We start from the raw sequence: 24,989 nt of genomic DNA, 5'->3' as shown, positions 1-24,989 counted from the left end.
CTAACAGACAGAGGCACTGCTTACGGGTGGTAGCGCTCCACTGGGTGTTCAATATGAGCGGGTGAGTCCTTGTTCATCTCTGCGTATATCTGATAGACGCAAGTGTGTGGGAGGGTGAGCTGTTCTTGTTGCACTCACATAAAACTCAGCCTGCAGGCTCTGGTCATCCATGGCCCGTGTGTGCAGCATGGCGGGGGTTAGGACGTGCGTTCCCTGCCGGAGGTAGTCCTGGGCTGACTGATCTCTGGGGGATAGCTGGGCTCCATAGCCATAAGGCTCCGTGCAGCCCGGCGTACACATGTCCAAGGTCAGGGAAACATTTGAGCCCCTCCTGTGTGAGAAATATGGGAGAAAAAAAATGTCTGTTTACTGTACATGCGTCCATTTGTACCAATGGTGGGACAACTATAGGATAGGTCTTTATTGTCATTGCACAAGTTAGACAAACAAACAGTGTACAGGGTTACAGAACAAAAACGCTGATGGCTTTTTCCCATCTTTTACGGCCCCGTAAAAGATGGGAAAAAGGTAAACGCTGGGGAAGGATGAGTGAAAAGATACAAAAAAACCTCCAGAGCAAAGCACATATACATATTACAACATGCATCTCGAGATGGGAAGGTAGTTCAAGGTCATGGTGGTAGGCCGCAGCTCTAAGGCGCTGACCATCCATTCATCACCCCAAATTTTATTTTATTTTATTTTTTATTTTTCCCAAGATGGCGCTGCTGTAGTGGCTGCTGTAGGCAGGAGCTCTGTGCTCTTGTGTCATCCTTTTGTGTTTCCCTCTTGTTTTCATGTGTTATAATATATTTTTGCCTTTTGGTCCGGGACCCTTTGGGACTGTGTGACAAGGGGTGTCACTTTTGTGACCTCTGTGGTGCTTTTTTTGTGGACTTTAAATAGACTCCCTTTTTAGACCAGTTGATCTGCCGTTTCTTTTCTTTTTCTTCTATGTCCCACTCTCCCTTGTGGAGGGGGTCCGGTCCGATCCGGTGGCCATGTACTGCTTGCCTGTGTATCGGCTGGGGACATCTCTGCGCTGCTGATCCGCCTCCGCTTGGGATGGTTTCCTGCTGGCTCCGCTGTGAACGGGACTCTCGCTGCTGTGTTGGATCCGCTTTGGACTGGACTCTCGCGACTGTGTTGGATCCATTGTAGATTGAACTTTCACAGTATCATGTTAGACCCGCTCGACATCCATTGCTTTCCTCTCCTCTCTAAGGTTCTCATAGTCATCATTGTCACCGATGTCCCACTGGGTGTGAGTTTTCCTTGCCCTTATGTGGGCCTACCGAGGATGTCGTGGTGGTTTGTGCAGCCCTTTGAGACACTAGTGATTTAGGGCTATATAAGTAAACATTGATTGATTGATTGATTGACTTCTGGATCTGCCTCCCGGGAGCCTTTTGGCCATGGAGACCAGCTGCTGGGTCTCTGGCACACCGGAGTCGCTTTGGAGGGACTGGAGGAGATGCGGATGAGGGGACAGGGCTGCGGAGCTAGCACTGAGCGCTGGGATGGAGAGGCTTCGCGGTGTCTTGGCTGGGTGAGCAGGTGTCGGACACCTCAGTCACCTTGGACGTATCCTCTCTCATCCATGCGGACTGGACACTGGCCGAGAGTGGAGTCGGCTGTCTTGGTTGCTTTGTTGGGTCTGCTCCTGTCTCTGGCCATGCTCCCTCCTCCCCAGCGGACGATGGCTTGGAACACCGCAGAGGCCACCACAGTGGATATGTTTATTTTACTTTTTATTCATAGCTGTATGTAGAAGTGTCTGGTTGTATCTGCTGCTTTAATGTCTTTAATGTCCTCTGTGTTCTTTGATGTTTCATGTTTCCCTCTTACACACATGGAAGAGGGATGTGTACTATGGCTATGAGTTGTTGTTTTTTTCCCTTGGCCTCAGTCTGCACCCCCTCTCCAGGGCCCAGACTAAGACCGATTTTTTTATCTTATTTTAATCTTCTATTCCCCCCCTCCCGCCCCCCCCCGTTTACCTGTATCTCATATTTTTTTGTAAGGGGCGCTGGAAGCCGGCAGACCCGTCAGCGATCCTGTTCTGTCTCCCTTTAATGTTTGTCTGATCTTGAATGGGATTGTGCTGAAAATTGTAATTTTCCTGAAGGAACTCTCCTGACGGAATAAATAAAGTACTATCTAATCTAATCTATGGGATTTGCGTCGAGGGCGTTGGGTTGGGGCGGGATGGGGTGTGTATGTGTGGCGTATATTTTTGTGGATGTGTGTGTAAGCCCCTAGTGTGTCTCTGTTCCGCGGCCTTGATGTATTGCAGTTGCTAGTCCAAAGTCAACAAAAACAGGTGTGTGTCCATGAGAGACAAGAAGGGAGTTTGTTTTTGAACAGACTCCCTCACTTGCCGACAGGAGCACAACACCACGTAAATCGTTGGCCAATCAAAAAGCAACCCCATAACGCCATAGCCAACATTCACCAGGAGATGGCAACAGACAACATAGGTCAGTCTATTACAGACGGCGTCGCCATGGCTGTAACTTCCTCGTTCTTCTGCTTCGTCTCCTTGTGTGTGCAGTTTTTTTATTCAAATCTGTAGATGTTGTAACGTGATTGGGCAGGCAAGCTGTTGATATGGTGGGAAAGCAGACGTGAAAACAGGCTGTCCCCACTCAGGTCCGCTGTCCGCATGGAGCTGGAGGGGGAGTGGCTTCCAGCTCCAGCTGAATTTCGGGAGATTTTCGTCAGAAAATTTCTTCCGGGAGGTTTTTGGGAGAGGCGCTGAATTTCGGGAGACCCCCGGAAAATCCGGGAGGGTTGGCAAGTATGGTCCCTGACAGTTTAGTCATGTTTTGGTCTTTCCTCTGTTTGTTTTTATTTCCTGTCAGCGCTCTTATTTTGGTTCCTTTTCCTGCACGTCTCCCTGAGCGCTTGTTTCCCTCACCTGTCCCTGATTGGCAGTCTGGCACACCTGGTGAATAAATGCCAATCAGGCCACTATTTAAACCTGCCTCTCCCTCCAGTCAGCGCTGGAGTATTGTAACTGTAGCTTTATGCTGTGGACTGTTTGCTGTATCCGGTGTGTTGATAGATGTTTGCAGCTTGCTGTCTTCTAGTTCCTCGTTTCCTGTTTCCAGTTTGCCTGTTCCTGGTTCCTGATTTGTGTTTTTCTTGAATTTCGGACATTAAATTATGTTTTCCTGCACCATCTCTGCATCTTAGGGTTCGTCACCACCAATACTCGACAAAACTAAAAACAACAGCACCGGAAAGAGCATAATATGACATGAAGAGAATGTGAATACTTTTCGATATTTAGGAAAAAGTAAATAAAAAAAGACTTTTATCTTCAATTATGATCATGATTTTTGGTTATTTTAGGCCAGCAGAGAAGACCTTCCTGGCCCTGGCGGCCCACAAATTGGTAAAATGTGTAAATGACATAATTCAACAAACTCAGTGAAATTTGAACACAAAGCCTAAAAAACCCACACTTACAATCTGATATATCACAAAGCTTTAAAACTTTGTGGTAAAAATTTCTTTCTGCGTCCGTCCCTGACACCCGGATTTACGTCTGGGAGCTCTGGAAACACTGTGTGGAAACGTTCCCCACCCACACTGCCTGGTGCCTCGTCTGAGCTGCTGTGACTTAGATGACCGTAGTAACTAATCAGATTACCATAGTAACTAGTATATCACGCGGAAGTTTAGATTCCAGCCAAAGAAATACTTTGTACAGTTCAAGACTTACGGTCATTTGGACACAGGAAAAACACTGTTCCCCAAGAAAAACACTTTCAGCTGTCTGAACGACTACCGGCCAGTGGCACTCACTTCCATCACAATGAAGTGTTTTGAGAAACTGGTCCGGACCCACATCCTCTCATCCCTACCGCCCGCATTGGAACCCCATCAGTTTGCCTACCGAGCCAACGGGTCTACGGAGGACGCCATCGCTACAGCTCTCCACGGCACCATGTCCCACATGGAGGGGGGGGGAAGCTATGTACGGCTGCTCTTTGTAGACTTCAGCTCTGCATTCAATACCATCTTACCTGACAGACTGGTGACCAAGCTAGCAGATCTCGGAATACCCAACCCCACCTGTCTCTGGATTAAAGACTTTCTGACCGACCGCCATCAGAGGGTGAGGATGGGCACTCACACCTCCATAGCCCTCAGCCTCAGCTCCGGCTCACTTCAGGGCTGCGTGCTGAGCCCCCTGCTCTACTCACTCTACACCCACGACTTCACAGCCACCCACCCCGGCAATCACGGATCATTGTGACGGATACAAAGGATTCTGGGTATTTGTTGTGTGGCGTTTATGTTGTGTTACTGTGAGGATGTTCTCCCGAAATGTGTTTGTCGTTCTTAATTGGTGTGGCTTCACAGCGTGGCGCATATTACTAAGAGTGTTAAAATTGTTTATATCACAACTATTAGTGTACTCTGTGTCACCCAGTATTCCTTGCAGTCGGGTGCATGTTGCCGCGGAAGCCACACACAACATGATACTGGACTGACAAGCAGATCGTACATGTTGTAGTAGGCGACAAAGTCAATGGCTTCATAGCACGCCCTAATACTTATTATCTGGGTGACTACCGGCAGTCATTCAGGAGAATAATAGTGTCTCTTATTGTCTTCTTCGCTTTATGACACGGGTCTTAAATGGCACTTTGAATGGCAAAGGGTACCGATCACAGAACCACGTATATCAAATATTTCCGGATGGTTCAACCGCCACCCGCCCGAATCTAATTAAAATCTATTTTTTCGTCATGTCAACCGCCCGACCCGCGGTTTATCCGCGGACTCCGCGGATGAGACCGCAAACCGCGCATCTCTACTGCACATCATAATGACAGCTACAGTTTCCATCTTAAAGATCTAAAAAAAAAATATTGAAAATGGGCCTAAATTTTCCCAGGTCTGGTCTACAGTGTGAGTGTCATAGGAACAGAACCTATAACGGGAAACCTTAAAGGTTGAATGTCACTCACCTCTCCTGCAGACCCACTGGAGTTACAGTCAGCGTGATGGCGTCTCCTTCCGGCTTGTTGTCACTTCCCATTTCGAAGACTGGAGTCTGAGGCACGGGGTCCAAGTCCATCAGGTCCTCCTGGGCGTCCGTCCACTCTGACAGGGTGAAGGAGGGCTGGCGGCTCACACTCTGACGTCTATCTCCGATGTCGCTCATCACGGTGTCCGACGACCACAAGCCAGCGCCATAACGCCACTTATTCACCATGTGGATGACCTGAAAGATGTTTCGAGATTACACTCATCCATCCATTTTTCTACCGCTTGTCCCTTTCGGGGTTGCGGGGGAGTGCTGGAGCAATAATAATACATTATTATTAGGGCCCGCATGGCCCATTGCCAAAGGACTCCCACAGGGAGTCCTTTGGCAATGGCCAAAGGACCTATTGTTTTTCGTCCGTTTTATTATTCTTTATTATTATTCCGCCGCCTCTTTGAACTGTAATTTGACCCCCTTAAAATGCTTCAAAACTCACCAAATTTCACACACTCATCAGAACTGGCAAAAATTGCCATCTAATAAAAAAACCAAACCCCAAAAATCAAAAATGCGCTCTAGCGCCCCCTACGAAAAAAAAAAACAGACTGCTTGTAATTTCCGTTAGCAATGTCATAGAGACATGAAACCTCTATGTAGGTCTGACTTAGACCTACATTACCCAATTTAAACTTCTATAGCAAAAATCAACAGGAAGTTGGGAAAAAACCCTTCAAAGCAAAATTTTCGCAAAAAATGCCATTTTTGCCTCTTTGAGCTGTAATTTGACCCCCTTAAAATGCTTCAAAACTCACCAAACTTGGCACACACATCAGTACTGGCAAAAATTGCGATATAATGAAAAAACCAAACCCCAAAACTCAAAATTGCGCTTTAGCGCAATTTTTTAAATAAAACACAGACAAAACTGCTCCTAGGAAGAAAACACAGACAAAACTGCTTGTAACTTCCAGTAGGAATGTCGGAAAGACATGAAACAAAAACCTCCATGTAGGTCTCACTTAGACCTACATTTTAATGATCAACATCCTTCAGCAAAAATCAACAGGAAGTTAAAAATTACCCCTTCAAAATAAAAGTTTTGTAAACACCCGTCACCTTTTTCAAACGTTATCTCCTCTGAGCGTGTTTGTCGTTTCAGCTTCAAACTCGCACACAAGAGAGTTTTTGAACCCTTCTACTTAAAAGTTATCGAAAGAGTTTTGATTACTGCTCAGGTTTGGATTTTACGCGCCATCAAAAAAACCTGCGCATATTTTCCTAAAAAATGTCATTTTTGCCTCTTTGAGCTGTAATTTTACCCCCTTAAAATGCTTCAAGGTGCAAGTTAAAACACTACTATGCAAAGCGAAAGCCATTTATCAACAACATCCAGAAAAAACGATCTGTAATTTCACCCCCTTAACATGCTTCAAAACTCACCAAATTTTACACACACATTAGGACTGGCGAAAATTGCCATCTAATAAAAAACCAAACCCCAAAAATCAAAAGTGCGCTCTAGCGCCCCCTAAGAAAAAACACAGACAAAACTGCTTGTAACTTCTGTTAGGAATGTCGTAGAGACATGAATAAAAAACTTCTATGTAGGTCTGACTAAGACCAGGGCTTGAGTCTCGGCGGCAGCAGCCAAAGGCGGGCCCGACCAACGCTGCTTGCAGCTTTAATTATTCATTATTATAACACACAATAATAATAATGAATAATTATAATTATTATAAGTTAATAATATACATTTATAATAATGTATTATTATTCATTATTATTATTGTGTTTAATAATTAATAATAATAATTTATTTTTCAATAGTAAAATCCAGCATTATCTACAGTACATGCTGTAGAAAATGCTGTAGCTAATTAATTATTATTAATTATTAAACACAAAAATAATAATTTATAATAATTAAATATTACTAATTAATATGAAAAATTTATAATAAATTATTATTATTATTATGGGCTTCATGGTGGAACAGGGGTTAGTGCGTCTGCCTCACAATACGAAGGTCCTGAGTAGTCCTGGGTTTGGAGTTTGCATGTTCTTCCCGTGAATGCGTGGGTTCGACTCCGGGTACTCCTGCTTCCTCCCACTTCCAAAGACATGCACCTGGGGACAGGTTGATTGGCAACACTAAAATTGGCCCTAGTGTGTGAATGTGAGTGTGAATGTTGTCTGTCTATCTGTGTTGGCCCTGCCATGAGCTGGCGACTTGTCCAGGGTGTATCCCGCCTTCCACCCGATTGTAGCTGAGATAGGCGCCAGCGCCCCCCGCGACCTCAAAAGGGAATAAGCGGTAGAAAATGGATGGATGGATAATAATGTATTATAAATTAATAAAATTAATGTATTATAATTTTTTATCATTAATTATTATTATTATTGAGTTTAATAATAATAATAATTAATAATTAATAGTTAATAATTGTTCATTAATACTTAATGTTCATAATAAAAAATAGTAAAATGTTTTATAAATTGAAGTGAAGTGAAGTGAATTATATTTATATAGCGCTTTTCTCAAGTGACTCAAAGCGCTTTACATAGTGAAACCCAATATCTAAGTTACATTTAAACCAGTGTGGGTGGCACTGGGAGCAGGTGGGGAAAAGTGTCTTGCCCAAGGACACAACGGCAGTGACTAGCATGGCACAAGCGGGAATCGAACCTGCAACCCTCAAGTTGCTGACACGGCCACTCTAACAACCGAGCTATGCTAATAATATTAATTTGTAATAAATTATTATTATTGTTATTAATTTATAATAAAGTCCCCTGACGACCAGGGAAACCTGCGAAACAGTCAAGTTAACACATCCATCCATCCATCCCTTTTCTACCGCTTATTCCCTTTTTGGGGTCACGGGGGGCACTGGTGCCTATCTCAGCTACAATCGGGCGGGAAGGCGGTGTACACCCTGGACAAGTCAATAATTATTGTTAATATTATTATCCATCCATCCATTTTATACCGCTTGTCCCGTTCAGGGTTGCAGGGGGGTGCTGGAGCCTATCTCAGCTGCATTCAAGCGGACGGCGGGGTACACCCTGGACAAGTCGCCACCCCATCACAGGGCCAACACAGATAGACAGACAACATTCACACACTAGGGCCAATTTAGTGTTGCCAATCAACCTATCCCCAGGTGCATGTCTTTGGAAGTGGGAGGAAGCCGGAGTACCCGGAGTCGAACCCACGCATTCACGGGAAGAACATGCAAACTCCACACAGAAAGATCCAGAGCCCAGGATTGAACTCAGGACTACTCAGGACCTTCGTATTGTGGGGCACATGCACTAACCCCTGTACCACCGTGCTGCCCAGATTACACTCTAGTACACAATAATGTGTCTTAAGTCACAATTTGCAACAATTTGTTAAGTGTAAAGTTTGATATGGAAGGGTGTAGTCCATCCATCCATTTTCTACCGCTTATTCCCTTTTGGGGTCGCGGGGGCGCTGGCGCCTATCTCAGCTACAATCGGGCGGAAGGCGGTGTACACCCTGGACAAGTCGCCACCTCATCACAGGGCCAACACAGATAGACAGACAACATTCACACTCACATTCACACACTATGGCCAATTTAGTGTTGCCAATCAACCTATCCCCAGGTGCATGTCTTTGGAGGTGGGAGGAAGCCGGAGTACCCGGAGGGAACCCACGCATTCACGGGGAGAACATGCAAACTCCACACAGAAAGATCCCGAGCCTGGATTTGAACCCAGGACTGCAGGACCTTCGTATTGTGAGGCAGACGCACTAACCCCTCTTCCACCGTGAAGCCGGAAGGGTGTAGTGTAACTTGTTATTCCTACCATAAGAACACAGATGGTCACGCCAAGGCCTGCAGTGACGTAGATGATCCAAGCTCGCTGCGTGGTGTTGATCGCATCCTTCATCAGCGCCATGGACTAACATACACAGGAAATGACATCACAAAGCTTAAACAGTAAAAAGTCAGTGTTGGTATATACATAATGTTTTCCCGGTACCACTATTTTAGTGCTGGTACCGGTACCAAAATGTATTTCGATACTTTTCTATATTTAAAAAAAAAATGGCATTATTAGCTTTATTTTAACAAAAACATTTAACGGTACATTAAACATATGTTTCTTACTGCAATCAAAGAATAATTTTCTCCTTAAATAATATAGTGAACATACTAGACCAGGGGTGCCCACACTTTTTCTGCAGGCGAGCTACTTTTCAATTGACCAACTCGAGGGGATCTACCTCATTTATATATATCATTTATATTTATTTATTTATGAAAGAGACATTTTTGTAAACAAGTTAAATGTGTTTAATGATAATACAAGCATGTGTAACACATATAGATGTCTTTCTTTCACGAAGACAAGAATATAAGTTGGTGTATTACCTGATTCTGATGACTTGCATTGATTGGAATCAGACAGTAATGATGATAACGCCCACATTTTCAAATGGAGGAGAAAAAAAGTTGTCCTTTCTGTACAATACCACATGAAAGTGGTTGTTTTTTGGCATCTAATTCATCCAGCTTCCATACACTTTACAAGAAAAATATTGGCGGCAAATTCCGTAGCTTGCTTGATTGACATTCACGGCACCCGAGGGTCTTGTGAGATGACGCTGGCTGCTGCCAGTTCATTATTATGAAAAAATGACAGAGAGGAAGGCGAGAAACACTTTTTATTTCAACAGACTTTCGCGCCGTCCCTTTCGTCAAAACTCTAAAGGCCGACTGCACATTTCCTATCTTCACAATAAAAGCCCTGCTTCATACTGCCTGCGCTAACAAAATAAGAGTCTCGGAAAGCTGGCGTGCACAAGTGATGTGCACGCCAGCTTTCTGAGGGATCGCTTGTGCACGCCAGTTTTCCGAGACTCTGTATTTAGTTAGCGCAGGCAGCATGAAGCAGGGCTTTTATTGTGAAGATAGGAAATGTGCAGTCGGCCTTTAGAGTTTTGACGGAAGGTACGGCGCGAGAGTCTGTTGAAATAAAAAGTGTTTCTCGCCTTCCTCTCGGTCATATTTTAATAATAATGATCTTGCAGCAGCCAGCGTCATCCCACAAGACCCTCCGGTACCGTGAATGTCATTTAAGTGACGTCTTGGTGAAGATTGATGATCACTAATTTTTAGGTCTATTTTTTTTAAAAGCCTGGCTGGAGATCGACTGACACACCGCTCGCGGTCGACTGGTAGCTCGCGATCGACGTAATGGGCACCCCTGTACTAGACAATTTTCTTTTGGTAGTACGTGAGCAAACAAAGGCTCCTAATGCTGATTTATGCAGTAACTTATTGTGTAATTTCTCAGTCTATTATTTTGTCAGAATTATGAAGGACAAGCTGTAAAAATTAATTATAAATGCACTTCTTCATTTACTGTTAATATCTAGTTACTTTCTCTTTTAACATGTTCTATGTAAACCTATGTTGAAATGTAATCATCATTTATTCTTCTGTTGTTTGATACTTTACATTAGTTTTGGATGATACCAGAAATGTATGCATCGATCCGATACCAAGTAGTTGTAATAAAGCACCTCTTCCTGAAGGCGTTTCAGTGTTATAACTTCACCTTTTTCTTTGGTTTTCAGGCCAAAATGCGTCCGTTCTCCCTTTTCTGTCTACAAACTCTGTCTGCTTGTAAGAACTCTGTGATTATGCGCTGCCGAACATGCTCCTCTGCTCGCAAAACCAACAATGCCATGCCCGGATCACGACAAAACTTCAACTTCCGTCCGTCAAATTTGTGTCAAACTTGTGTTGAACTTGTGTCAAACTTATTTACGGCCCCACCTCCACCCTCAGAGACAAAAGAGAGAGGGTAACTGACAAGGGGCATCACACCATGTCCGTCATTTTGCTATAAATGGCTCTAAAAGTTACGGACATATTTTTGAACAACTTTCAGGAAAAGTTAGAAATGGGATTAAAAAAAAAAACAAGTGATTAGATTTTGGGGCTGATCCAGAATTTAGGACATTTTTATTTTATTGGTTATAAAAAAACACATACCAATCGACGGAGTCAAGTTGCACCGCACCAGGGGTCAAAAGATGCGAAAGTACCTCGCACACTTTACCGACGATAGCGATGCTGTGGTGGATATCCTGCGACACTCAAAGCAGATGCATTTCCAACGATAAAGTCAACGAAATCACAAAGGTGAGTTTTGTCGATGTTATTGACGTTTGTGCTAATTATGTGCTAAGCAGACATATTTGGTCACGGCATGACTGCAAGCTAATCGATGCTAACATGCTATTTAGGCCAGTGGGGGGGGTCTTTTTTTTTTTTTTCTTCTTTGTCATGAAAAAGGGACGTTTTTGTCATGAAAAAGGGAGGTTTTTGTGGTTGGTGCACTAATTATAAATGTATATAGTGTTCTTTATGTTGAATTAAGAAAAAAAAAATAATAATAATAATTATTATTATTTTTTTTTTAATAAAAAATTATTCTGCGGCCCGGTGGTTGGGGACCACTGATTTAGGCTAGCTGTATGTACATATTGCATCATTATGCCTCATTTGTAGCTATATTTGCATCCAGCCTTTCCCTCCACCCACATTTAATGCCAAACAAACACACACCAATCGTTGGTTAGAGGGCGATCGCCGAATTCGTCCTCGTTGCTGTCGTGATATGGCTCAATAGCTTCAGTTTATTCTTCAATTTCGTTTTCGCTACCTGCCTCCAAACTCCAACCATCCGTTTCAATACATGGGTAATCTGTTGAATCGCTTAAACCGCTGAAATCCGAGTCTGAATCCGAGCTAATGTCGCTATATCCTTCAGTTCTATCCGCCATGTTTGTTTGTATTGGCATCACGCAGTGACGTCACAGGAAAATGGACGGCTGGATATACCGATCGTGAAAATCAGGCACTTTGAAGCTTTTTTTCGGGATATGATGGGTACAATTTTGAAAAAAACTTCGAAAAATAAAACAAGCCACTGGGAACTGATTGTTATTGGTTTTAACCCTTCTGAAATTGTGATAATGTTCCCCTTTAATGATGTGGTAGCCAGATAACTACATCGACATGAAGTGAAAACAACTGTCAAACAGCACTTCACACAGCCAATACTGTAGATAATGCTGGATTTTACTATTGAAAAAGCAACTAAATTAGGTTAGAACTGATCGTCTCATTCTAGTTCTATTTGGCAGAATGCTGGAACTGGCGTCATTGTTCAAATAATTACGTAGCGAACACTTACGTCCATTCCAAATATGGGGTGGAAAGGTAAAACAAAACCCAGATAGAAGTCGATGACCTGCAGAGCTTTATAGATGGAGGCAAATGGCCCATTTCCTTCCACCACAAAGAACATCCAGTACCCCTGAGAGGAAAGAGGAAAGGCAGATTGTCACCGGGCTGCCCTTCAGTCACGTGTGTGTGCAACAATGAGGCGGCTTTCAGGTTAAAAGAGGAGAGGAAAGAAAATAAGATGGACGATTACACAATGAAATATATGCAAATTGTCTCCATGCAAGCGTCCCAATACTTAGTGCTTTTTTTGCATCACGGTTTGAGCGGCATGCACAAGAATAAAACATCTCAAATGAACAATTGACAGAATGCTGTTTGGTTTAGGAGTCATTTGCAAAATAAGCACACAACTAAAGATAACACTCATGTTATTTTAAATGTATTTTTCCTCATAGGAAATAATGGAAGGGTGAACATGTTCCATCCATCCATCCATTTTCTACCGCTTATTCCCTTTCGGGGTCGCGGGGGGCGCTGGCGCCTATCTCAGCTACAATCGGGCGGAAGGCGGGGTACACCCTGGACAAGTCGCCACCTCATCGCAGGGCCAACACAGATAGACAGACAACATTCACACACTAGGGCCAATTTAGTGTTGCCAATCAACCAATCCCCATGTCTAGCATTAAAAGATTACAGTTGGTACAAAATGCGGCTGCTAGACTTTTGACAAGAACAAGAAAGTTTGATCACATTACGCCTGTACTGGCTCACCTGCACTGGCTTCCTGTGCACTTAAGATGTGACTTTAAGGTTTTACTACTTACGTATAAAATACTACACGGTCTAGCTCCATCCTATCTTGCCGATTGTATTGTACCATATGTCCCGGCAAGAAATCTGCGTTCAAAGGACTCCGGCTTATTAGTGATTCCCAAAGCCCCAAAAAAGTCTGCGGGCTATAGAGCGTTTTCCGTTCGGGCTCCAGTACTCTGGAATGCCCTCCCGGTAACAGTTCGCGATGCCACCTCAGTAGAAGCATTTAAGTCTCACCTTAAAACTCATTTGTATACTCTAGCCTTTAAATAGACTCCCTTTTTAGACCAGTTGATCTGCCGTTTCTTTTCTTTTTCTTCTATGTCCCACTCTCCCTTGTGGAGGGGGTCCGGTCCGATCCGGTGGCCATGTACTGCTCGCCTGTGTATCGGCTGGGGACATCTCTGCGCTGCTGGTCCGCCTCCGCTTGGGATGGTTTCCTGCTGGCTCCGCTGTGAACGGGACTCTCGCTGCTGTGTTGGATCCGCTTTGGACTGGACTCTCGCGACTGTGTTGGATCCATTATGGATTGAACTTTCACAGTATCATGTTAGACCCGCTCGACATCCATTGCTTTCCTCCTCTCCAAGGTTCTCATAGTCATCATTGTCACCGACGTCCCACTGGGTGTGAGTTTTCCTTGACCTTATGTGGGCCTACCGAGGATGTCGTGGTGGTCTGTGCAGCCCTTTGAGACACTAGTGATTTAGGGCTATATAAGTAAACATTGATTGATTGATTGAACCTATCCCCAGGTGCATGTCTTTGGAAGTGGGAGGAAGCCGGAGTACCCGGAGGGAACCCACGCATTCACGGGGAGAACATGCAAACTCCACACAGAAAGATCCCGAGCCTGGATTTGAACCCAGGACTGCAGGACCTTCGTATTGTGAGGCAGACGCACTAACCCCTCTGCCACCGTGAAGCCCGGGTGAACATGTTGCTTTATTAAATGATACATTAAGGGCCTGATTTATTAAAGGTTTGTGTGTACTAGAACACGTGCAAACCTAATAGCGCACGTATGGCTGATCTACTAAACGTGTGCAAAGAGGATTGCACCTGAGTAAAATAAGGCGTGCAATTCTTTTTGCGTCTCTGTTTTCATTAATATGCAAAATATATAAACTTAAAGTACCAATGATGGTCACACATACACTAAGTGTGGTGAAATGAACCTCTGCATTTGACCCATCCCTTTGTTCACCTCCTAGAAGGTGAGTGGGAGCAGTGAGCAGCAGAGGTGACCACGCTCAGGAATCATTTTGGTGATTTAACCCCCAATTGCAACCCCTTGATGCTGAGTGCCAAGCAGGGAGGTAATGGGTCCCATTTTTATATGCTGATCATTAAAACTGGGAAGAGAAAATGCAAATGTAATTATTTATCACGCGTAATGTGATGTATCAGTACTGAAAACCGTTTTGCGAGCCCTATTTTGCATTTTATTTAATTGTATAACAGTGCAAATTATTGCTAATTTTTAGTGGCCTTTCTTGAACTACTTGGAAAAAAAAGATACAAAATTAACTATGAACTTGTTGAAAAATAAACAAGTGATTCAATTATAAATAAAAATTTCTACACATAGAAGTAATCATCAACTTAAAGTGCCCTCTTTGGGGATTGTAATAGAGATCCATTTGGATTCATCAACTTCATTCTAAACATTTCTTCACAAAAAAAAGTAATATTTAACATCAATATTTATGGAACATGTCCACAAAAAATCGAGCTGTCAACACTGAATATTGCATTGTTGCATCTCTTTTCACAGTTTATGAACTTACATTCATATCTAGTTGAAGTATTATTCAATAAATATATTTATAAAGGATTTTTGAATTGTTGCTGTTTTTAGAATATTTTCAAAAAATCTCACGTACCCCTTGGCATACCTTCAAGTACCCCCAGGGGTACGCGTTCCCCCATTTGAGAACCACTGCCATGGACGTGCTACCAATTAACATTAGCAATTTTACATGGCGATTCCAACAACCCCAAATTTGGTAACGAAAAAATAAAACAAAGACCCAGACTCCGATCATCCAGCTGGCGAGTAATAAATACAATACTTACAGTATAAACACTTTGTAGGGCATAACACACGACTGGCACATTCAACTTCATGCTCAGGAAAAATGGGAGCATAAACCAAAGTGTTTTTTGTTTTCTTTTAAACGTACTTTTTGAAATTAAGCACATTTGACGATTTATCACCACAAATAAAAATGGATAGTATATATTTGTAACATGAATTGATTAACGTGGACCCCGACTTAAACAAGTTGAAAAACTTATTCGGGTGTTACCATTTAGTGGTCGATTGTATGGAATATGTACTGAACTGTGCAATCTACTAATAAAAGTATCAATCAATCAAAAAAGCAGTCCTGTGGGAAACTGCACTGTACTCCTCTAAAAGCATTGATATATACAAATTAGGGTTTTAGTGCTTTGCTCCAGGGCACGGAGGCAACCTGTGAGTTTTTGCTAAAACGTTTGGATTCAAAGCAAACAATCTTCCATCTTCTTCCGCTTATCCGAGGTCGGGTCGCGGGGGCAGCAGCCTAAGCAGGGAAACCCAGACTTCCCTCTCCCCAGCCACTTCGTCTAGCTCTTCCCGGGGGATCCCGAGGCGTTCCCAGGCCAGCCGGGAGACATAGTCTTCCCAACGTGTCCTGGGTCTTCCCCGTGGCCTCCTACCGGTTGGACATGCCCTAAACACCTCCCTAGGGAGGCGTTCGGGTGGCATCCTGACCAGATGCCCGAACCAAATCATCTGGCTCCTCTCACAATCTTTTCATCTGTAAATAAGAGTCATTCCACACACGCTGACATGCATTCTCGTACCGTGACTTGGGAGATGACAAGAAGGGCAGCCCAGTAGTGGAACTCTATCACCAGCATGTACACTTTGTGCAAAAACACTTCTTCTCCTTGCGAACTTTGACCCCCTTTGCGTCGTAGCAGCTCATCTTTCTTAGAGGCTCCTTCGGTTATTTTTCCGATCTTTGTGGGCTCATCCAACCAAACGGGGTCCTCATCGGGCCTCAGGAAGATGGAGTCTTCGGTGTGGGAACGGGTGGAGCTGCTTAGGCGGCGGTTCATGATCCTCCTCCTGGATATGTTAAATTTGGGTTCAGAATTATCCTTGAAATGACAAAATGTACACAATAAAAGCACAAAACTAAACAACCTACTTCCTGGTTGGTGAAGAATGAGCAAAAGACTATTATAACTGAAGGAATTGCGTGTGAATGCTCAAATGCTGAGGTCGAACTGAAATCCTGGAAATATTTTAGAATTGTTGAAGTAGAGCACACAATTCCCAATAAGGCTGAATATTTTCAAGTTGGAACTGTTTGAATCAGAAGAAACACGAGGGAGTTTAAGAATGTCCCATTGATTTCAATTTGAATTTCCTAAAATTTGGGAATTTCGGGAAAAGCAGGAATTTTTGGGAAAATAATAAAAAAAAACTTGAATGGTCTGAATGAGTTGAAATGGTTGGTGTTGGAATTTTTCAAATCGGTTGAGAAATGTCGAAGTAGTAACATATCGAATTTAGAAATGGTATTAAGGAATTCTTGGAATTTCGGGAAAACTGGGAATTTTTTCAGTTCGTTTTTTGTCCTGATTAAGATGAATGTTTTTACGGTAGAACGGTAACATGTCGACTTGAGAAATGGTATTACGGAATTCTTCTAAATTTGGAAAAACCCGGAATTAGTCCAGTTCAAAAAACAACTTAGTTATTTTGAGGAATGTTTTGACGGTAGAACGGTTCAAATGCGCTGAAAAATGTGGTAGGAGTAGTCGCCAGAAAAAGGGTGGAAATAGGGCTTGGGAAAACCAGGAATTCTGGAAAGTCCTGGATTTTCTTTTGACTTGGAAAAAGGTAGTTTGAATGTCCAGGATGGTGGAATGTGTTGAAGATAGAACGATTTGAATCGGTTGAAAAATGTGGAAATGGTAGCAGTTTGAAAAATGGCCAATTCATTTTGAGTGGAAAAAAGGTACAGGAAAATCTGGAATTCTGGAAAATATGGGAATTTTTCAAGGGAAAGCCCACGATTCCCGAATAGACTGAACAGTTTGAAGTTGGAATGGTTTGAATCAGATGAAACATGTGGGAGTTGTAGAACTTTGAAAAATGTCTCATTGATTTCAATGTGAATTTCCTAAAATTTGGGAATTTCGGGAAAAGTGTGATTTTTGGGGGGAAAATAGTAAATAAAAAAACTTGAAGGGTCTGAATGAGATGAAATGGTTAGTGTTGGAATTTTTCAAATCGGTTGAGAAATGTTGGAGTAGTAACATGTCGTATTTAGAAATGGTATTAAGGAATTCTTGGAATTTGGGGAAAACCAGGAATTTTTCCAGTTCAAAAAACAACTTAGTTTTTTTGTCCTTATTATGAGGAATGTTTTGACGGTAGAACGGTTCAAATGCGCTGAAAAATGTGGTAGGAGTAGTCGCCAGAAAAAGGGTGGAAATAGGGCTTTGGAAAACCAGGAATTCTGGAAAGTCCTGGATTTTCTTTTAACTTGGAAAAGGGTAGTTTGAATGTCCAGGATGGTGGAATGTGTTGAAGATAGAACGATTTGAATCGGTTGAAAAATGTGGAAATGGTAGCAGTTTGAAAAATGGCCAATTCATTTTGAATGGAAAAAAGGTACAGGAAAATCTGGAATTTTGGAAAATCTGGGAATTTTTCAAGGTAAAGCCAACAATTCCCGAATAGACTAAACAGTTGGAAGTTGGAATGGTTTGAATCAGATGAAACGTGGGGGTTGTAGAACTTTGAAAAATGTCTCATTGATTTCAATGTGGATTTCCTAAAATTTGGGAATTTCGGGAAAAGCGTGATTTTTTTTTGAAAATAGTAAAAAAAAAACTTGAATGGTCTGAATGAGATGAAATGGTTAGTGTTGTGTTGGAATTTTCCAAATCGGTTGAGAAATGTTGGAGTAGTAACATGTCAAATTGAGAAATGGTATTACGGAATTCTTGGAATTTCGGGAAAACTGGGAATTATTCCCTTTTTTTTCCCTTCCTGATTAAGAGGAAAGTTTTTACGGTAGAACAGTTCAAATGAGCTGAAAAATATGGTGAGAGTAGTCGCCAGAAAAAGGGTGGAAATAGGGCTTTGGAAAACCAGGATAGAATTATTTGAATCGGTTGAAAAATGTGGAAATGGTGAAAGTTTGAAAAATGGCCAATTCATTTTGAATTACAAAAAGTCCCGGAAAATCTGGAATTCTGGAAAATATGGGAATTTCTCAAGGGAAAGCCCACGATTCCCGAATAGAATGAACAGTTTGAAGTTTGAACGGTTTGAATCAGATGAAACATGTGGGAGTTGTAGAACTTTGAAAAATGTCCCATTTATTTCAATGTGAACTTCCCAAAATGTTGGAATTTCGGGAAGAGCAGGAATTGTTTTGAAAATGGTAAAAACAAACAAACTTGAATGGTCTGAATGAGATGAAATGGTTAGTGTTGGAATTTTTCAAATCGGTTGAGAAATGTTAAAATAGTAACATGTCGAATTGAGAAATGGTATTACGGAATTCTTGGAATTTCGGGAATATTGTGAATTGTTCCAGTTTGTTTTTTGTCCTGGTTAAGAGGAATTATTTGACGGTAGAACGGTTGAAATACGTTGAAAAAGGTTGAAGGAGTAGATTGCCAAAATAAAGGGTGGAAATAGGGCTTTGGAAAACTAGGAATTCTGGAAAATCCTGGAATTTTTTGGAGCTTGGAAAAAAAGTAGTTGGAATGTCCAGGATGGTGGAATGTGTTGTAAGTAGAATGGTTTGAATCGGTTGAAAAATGTATAAATGGTAGCAGTTTGAAAAATGGCCAATTCATTTTGAATGGGAAAAAGGTCCAGGAAAATCTGGAATTCTGGAAAATCTGGGAATTTGTGAAGGTAAATCCCACGATTCCAAATAGAATGAACAGTTTGAAGTTGGAACGGTTTGAATCAGATGAAACTCCAGGGAGTTGTAAAACTTTGAAGAATGTCCCATTGATTTCAATGTGAATTTCCCAAAATTTGGGAATTTCGGGAAAAGCGGGATTTTTTTTGAAAATGGTAAACAACTTGAGCGGTCTGAATGAGTTAAAATGGTTGGTTTTGGAATTTTTAAATTCGGTTGAGAAATGTTGAAGTAGTAACATGACGAATTGAGAAATGGTATTACGGAATTCTTGGAGTTTGGGGAAAAGTGGGAATTTTTCAAGTTTTTTTTTTCCTGACTAAGAAATGTTTTTACCGTAGAATGGTTGAAATGCGTTAAAAAATGTGGTAGGAGTAGTCGCTAGAATAAAGGGTGGAAATAGGGCTTTGGAAAACTAGGAATTCTGGAAAATCCTGGAATTTTTGGGAACTTGAAAAAAAAAGTAGTTTGAATGTCCAGGATGGTGGAATGTGTTGAAGGTGGAATGGTTTGAATCGGTTGAAAACGGTGGAAATGATGGCAGTTTGAAAAATGGCCAATTCATTTTGAATGACAAAAAGGTCCCAGAAAATCGGGAATTGTGGAAAATCTGGGAATATGTCAAGGGGAAAGCACAAAATTCCCGGATAGGCTGAACAGTTTGAAGTTGGAATGGTTTGACTCAGATGAAACAAGCGGGAATTTTTTTTGAAAATTGTAAAAAAAAAACATTTTGAAAGGTATGAACGAGTTGAAATGGTTGGTGTTGGAATTTTTCAAATCGGTTAAGAAATGTTGAAGTAGTAACATGAAGAATTGAGAAATGGTATTAGAGAATTCTTAAAATTTGGGGAAAACCAGGAATTTTTCCAGGTTTTTTTTCCTGACTAAGAGGAATGTTTTTACGGCAGAACCGTTGAAATGCGTTGAAAAATGCAGAAGGGGTAGTTGCCAGAATAAAGGGTGGAAACAGGGTTTTGGAAAACCAGGAATTCTGGAAAATCCTGGCATTTTTTTTTAACTTGGAAAAAAGGTAGTTAGAATGTCCAGGATGGTGGAATGTGTTGAAGGTGGAATGGTTTGAATCGGTTGAAAACGGTGGAAATGGTGGCAGTCTGAAAAATGGCCAATTCATTTTGAATGGGAAAAAGGTCCCGGAAAATGTGGAATTCTGGGAAATCTGGGAATTTGTCAAGGGAAAGGGGGTTCCAAATAGAAGGAACAGTTGGAAGTTGGAATGGTTTGAGTCAGATGAAACAAGCGGGAATTTTTTGGGAAAATTGTAAAAAAAAAATAAAAAATTGAAAGGTATGAACGAGTTCAAATGGTTGGTGTTGGAATTTTTCAAATCGATTGAGAAATGTTGAAGTAGTAACATGACGAATTGAGAAATGGTATTAGAGAATTCTTAAAATTTGGGGAAAACCAGGAATTTTTCCAGGTTTTTTTTTTCCTGACTAAGAGGAATGTTTTTACGGCAGAACCGTTGAAATGCGTTGAAAAATGCAGAAGGGGTAGTTGCCAGAATAAAGGGTGGAAACAGGGTTTTGGAAAACCAGGAATTCTGGAAAATCCTGGCATTTTTTTTTAACTTGGAAAAAAGGTAGTTAGAATGTTCAGGATGGTGGAATGTGTTGAAGGTGGAATGGTTTGAATCGGTTGAAAACGGTGGAAATGGTGGCAGTCTGAAAAATGGCCAATTCATTTTGAATGGGAAAAAGTCCCAGAAATTCGGGAATTGTGTAAAATCTGGGAATATGTCAAGGGGAAAGCACAAAATTCCCGGATAGACTGAACAGTTTGAAGTTGGAATGGTTTGAGTCAGATGAAACAAGCGGGAATTTTTTTTGAAAATTGTAAAAAAAAACAATTTTGAAAGGTATGAACGAGTTGAAATGGTTGGTGTTGGAATTTTTCAAATCGGTTGAGAAATGTTGAAGTAGTAACATGACCAATTGAGAAATGGTATTAGAGAATTCTTAAAATTTGGGGAAAACCAGGAATTTTTCCAGGTTTTTTTTCCTGACTAAGAGGAATATTTTTACGGCAGAACCGTTGAAATGCGTTGAAAAATGCAGAAGGGGTAGTTGCCAGAATAAAGGGTGGAAACAGGGTTTTGGAAAACCAGGAATTCTGGAAAATCCTGGCATTTTTTTTCAACTTGGAAAAAAGGTAGTTAGAATGTCCAGGATGGTGGAATGTGTAGAAGGTGGAATGGTTTGAATCGGTTGAAAACGGTGGAAATGGTGGCAGTTTGAAAAATGGCCAATTCATTTTGAATGACAAAAAGGTACAGGAAAATCGGGAATTGTGGAAAATCTGGGAATATGTCAAGGGGAAAGCACAAAATTCCCGGATAGACTGAACAGTTTGAAGTTGGAATGGTTTGAGTCAGATGAAACAAGCAGGAATTTTTTTTGAAAATTGTAAAACAAAAAACATTTTGAAAGGTATGAACGAGTTGAAATGGTTGGTGTTGGGATTTTTCAAATCGGTTAAGAAATGTTGAAGTAGTAACATGACGAATTGAGAAATGGTATTACGGAATTCTTGGAGTTTGGGGAAAAGCGGGAATTTTTCAAGTTTTTTTTTTCCTGACTAAGAAATGTTTTTACCGTAGAATGGTTGAAATGCGTTAAAAAATGTGGTAGGAGTAGTCGCTAGAATAAAGGGTGGAAATAGGGCTTTGGAAAACTAGGAATTCTGGAAAATCCTGGAATTTTTTGGAACTTGAAAAAAAAAGGGAGTTAGAATGTCCAGGATGGTGGAATGTGTTGAAGGTGGAATGGTTTGAATAGGTTGAAAACGGTGGAAATGATGGCAGTTTGAAAAATGGCCAATTCATTTTGAATGGAAAAAAGGTACAGGAAAATCGGGAATTGTGGAAAATCTGGGAATATGTCAAGGGGAAAGCACAAAATTCCCGGATAGGCTGAACAGTTTGAAGTTGGAATGGTTTGAGTCAGATGAAACAAGCGGGAATTTTTTTTGAAAATTGTAAAAAAAAAACATTTTGAAAGGTATGAACGAGTTGAAATGGCGTTCGGGTGCCACCCGAACGCCTCCCTAGGGATGTGTTTAGGGCACGTCCAGCTGGTAGGAGGCCACGGGGAAGACCCAGGACACGTTGGGAAGACTATGTCTCCCGGCTGGCCTGGGAACGCCTCGGGATCCCCCGGGAAGAGCTAGACGAAGTGGCTGGAGATAGGGAAGTCTGGGCTTCCCTGCTTAGGCTGCTGCCCCCGCGACCCGACCTCGGATAAGCGGAAGATGATGGATGGATGGATGGAGTTGAAATGGTTGGTGTTGGAATTTTTCAAATCGGTTGAGAAATGTTGAAGTAGTAACATGAAGAATTGAGAAATGGTATTAGAGAATTCTTAAAGTTTGGGGAAAACCAGGAATTTTTCCAGGTTTTTTTTTCCTGACTAAGAGGAATGTTTTTACGGCAGAACCGTTGAAATGCGTTGAAAAATGCAGAAGGGGTAGTTGCCAGAATAAAGGGTGGAAAAAGGGTTTTGGAAAACCAGGAATTCTGGAAAATCCTGGCATTTTTTTTTAACTTGGAAAAAAGGTAGTTAGAATGTCCAGGATGGTGGAATGTGTAGAAGGTGGAATGGTTTGAATAGGTTGAAAAATGTGGAAATGGTGGCAGTTTGAAAAATGGCCAATTCATTTTGAATGGGAAAAAGTCCCAGAAATTCGGGAATTGTGGAAAATCTGGGAATATGTCAAGGGGAAAGCACAAAATTCCCGGATAGACGGAACAGTTTGAAGTTGGAATGGTTTGAGTCAGATGAAACAAGCAGGAATTTTTTTTGAAAATTGCAAAAAAAAACAATTTTGAAAGGTATGAACGAGAAGGAATGGTTGGTGTTGGGATTTTTCAAATCGGTTAAGAAATGTTGAAGTAGTAACATGACGGATTGAGAAATGGTATTAGAGAATTCTTGGAGTTTGGGGAAAAGCGGGAATTTTTCGAGTTTTTTTTTTCCTGACTAAGAAATGTTTTTACCGTAGAATGGTTGAAATGCGTTAAAAAATGTGGTAGGAGTAGTCGCTAGAATAAAGGGTGGAAATAGGGCTTTGGAAAACTAGGAATTCTGGAAAATCCTGGAATTTTTTGGAACTTGAAAAAAAAAGTAGTTTGAATGTCCAGGATGGTGGAATGTGTTGAAGGTGGAAAAGCTTGAATAGGTTGAAAAATGTGGAAATGGTGGCAGTTTGAAAAATGGCCAATTCATTTTGAATGACAAAAAGGTCCCAGAAAATCGGGAATTGTGGAAAATCTGGGAATATGTCAAGGGGAAAGCACAAAATTCCCGGATAGGCTGAACAGTTTGAAGTTGGAATGGTTTGAGTCAGATGAAACAAGCGGGAATTTTTTTTGAAAATTGTAAAAAAAACTATTTTGAAAGGTATGAACGAGTTGAAATGGTTGGTGTTGGAATTTTTCAAATCGGTTGAGAAATGTTGAAGTAGTAACATGAAGAATTGAGAAATGGTATTAGAGAATTCTTAAAATTTGGGGAAAACCAGGAATTTTTACAGGTTTTTTTTTTCCTGACTAAGAGGAATGTTTTTACGGCAGAACCGTTGAAATGCGTTGAAAAATGCAGAAGGGGTAGTTGCCAGAATAAAGGGTGGAAACAGGGTTTTGGAAAAAGAGGAATTCTGGAAAATCCTGGCATTTTTTTTTAACTTGGAAAAAAGGTAGTTAGAATGTCCAGGATGGTGGAATGTGTAGAAGGTGGAATGGCTTGAATAGGTTGAAAAATGTGGAAATGGTGGCAGTTTGAAAAATGGCCAATTCATTTTGAATGGGAAAAAGTCCCAGAAATTCGGGAATTGTGGAAAATCTGGGAATATGTCAAGGGGAAAGCACAAAATTCCCGGATAGACTGAACAGTTTGAAGTTGGAATGGTTTGAGTCAGATGAAACAAGCAGGAATTTTTTTTGAAAATTGCAAAAAAAAACAATTTTGAAAGGTATGAACGAGTTGAAATGGTTGGTGTTGGAATTTTTCAAATCGGTTGAGAAATGTTGAAGTAGTAACATGACGAATTGAGAAAGGTCCCGGAAAATGTGGAATTCTGGGAAATCTGGGAATTTGTCAAGGGAAAGGGATTTCCAAATAGAAGGAACAGTTGGAAGTTGGAACGGTTTGAATTGGGTGAAAAATGTGGAAAATCTAGAGAAAAAGAAGACATTTAATAAATACATTTGTCGATTAATTTTGGTGTAAATGTTTTGGAGCATTCACACAATTAAATGATGCAAATAAATTCCTGCGTACGAACTGGTTTCCTTCATCCTTATTTTTTTACAGTAAACTGAATATTTTTTGCATAACCTTGCTGCCTGTGTCTGCTTTAAACTCATTTTCATTGAGGGCCACATAGTAGTTTTACCATGAATTGATTAACGTGGACCCAGACTTAAACAAGTTGAAAAACTTGTTCAGGTGTTACCATTTAGTGGTCAATTGTACAGAATATGTACTGAACTGATCCGCCTCCACTTGGGATGGTTTCCTGCTGGCTCCGCTGTGAACGGGACTCTCGCTGCTGTGTTGGATCCGCTTTGGACTGGACTCTCGCGACAGTGTTGGATCCATTATGGATTGAACTTTCACAGTATCATGTTAGACTCGCTCGACATCCATTGCTTTCCTCCTCTCCAAGGTTCTCATAGTCATCATTGTCACCGACGTCCCACTGGGTGTGAGTTTTCCTTGCCCTTATGTGGGCCTACCGAGGATGTCGTAGTGGTTTGTTTAGCCCTTTGAGACACTAGTGATTTAGGGCTATATAAGTAAACATTGATTGATTGATTGAACTGTGCAATCTACTAATAAAATTGTCAATCAATCAATCAATCAAAGTTATGGTTGCCCTAACAGGGTCGTGTTAATGTGTGATTGTGTAATAATATCATCAAGCTATTATTACTCAGTTGCCTTCAAGAGTATTTATTGTCCTTAT

At 41.3% G+C, this 24,989-nt stretch overlaps 1 protein-coding gene across 2 annotated transcripts in view; it reads right to left on the bottom strand.

The window, feature by feature from the left end:
• Positions 1–24,989, bottom strand: part of LOC133563572 (tyrosine-protein phosphatase non-receptor type 5-like) — a 94,157-nt gene that overhangs the window by 25,627 nt on the left and 43,541 nt on the right. For both annotated transcript variants that reach the window (XM_061917749.1, XM_061917750.1), the window contains exons 3-7: positions 15,910–16,177; positions 12,248–12,370; positions 8,843–8,938; positions 4,986–5,242; positions 139–331 (exon numbers count right to left, since the gene is read on the bottom strand). In XM_061917749.1, the coding sequence (XP_061773733.1) occupies positions 139–331; positions 4,986–5,242; positions 8,843–8,938; positions 12,248–12,370; positions 15,910–16,167 (927 nt within the window). In that variant the 5' untranslated portion in view covers positions 16,168–16,177. The remainder of the gene's footprint in view (positions 1–138; positions 332–4,985; positions 5,243–8,842; positions 8,939–12,247; positions 12,371–15,909; positions 16,178–24,989) is intronic.

The sequence above is a fragment of the Nerophis ophidion genome, linkage group LG12, assembly GCF_033978795.1.
Source record: "Nerophis ophidion isolate RoL-2023_Sa linkage group LG12, RoL_Noph_v1.0, whole genome shotgun sequence".
In the NCBI taxonomy this organism is placed as follows: Eukaryota; Metazoa; Chordata; class Actinopteri; order Syngnathiformes; family Syngnathidae; genus Nerophis; species Nerophis ophidion.
Note: the sequence above shows the minus strand (reverse complement) of the source record. Positions and strands in the feature narration are given on the sequence as shown.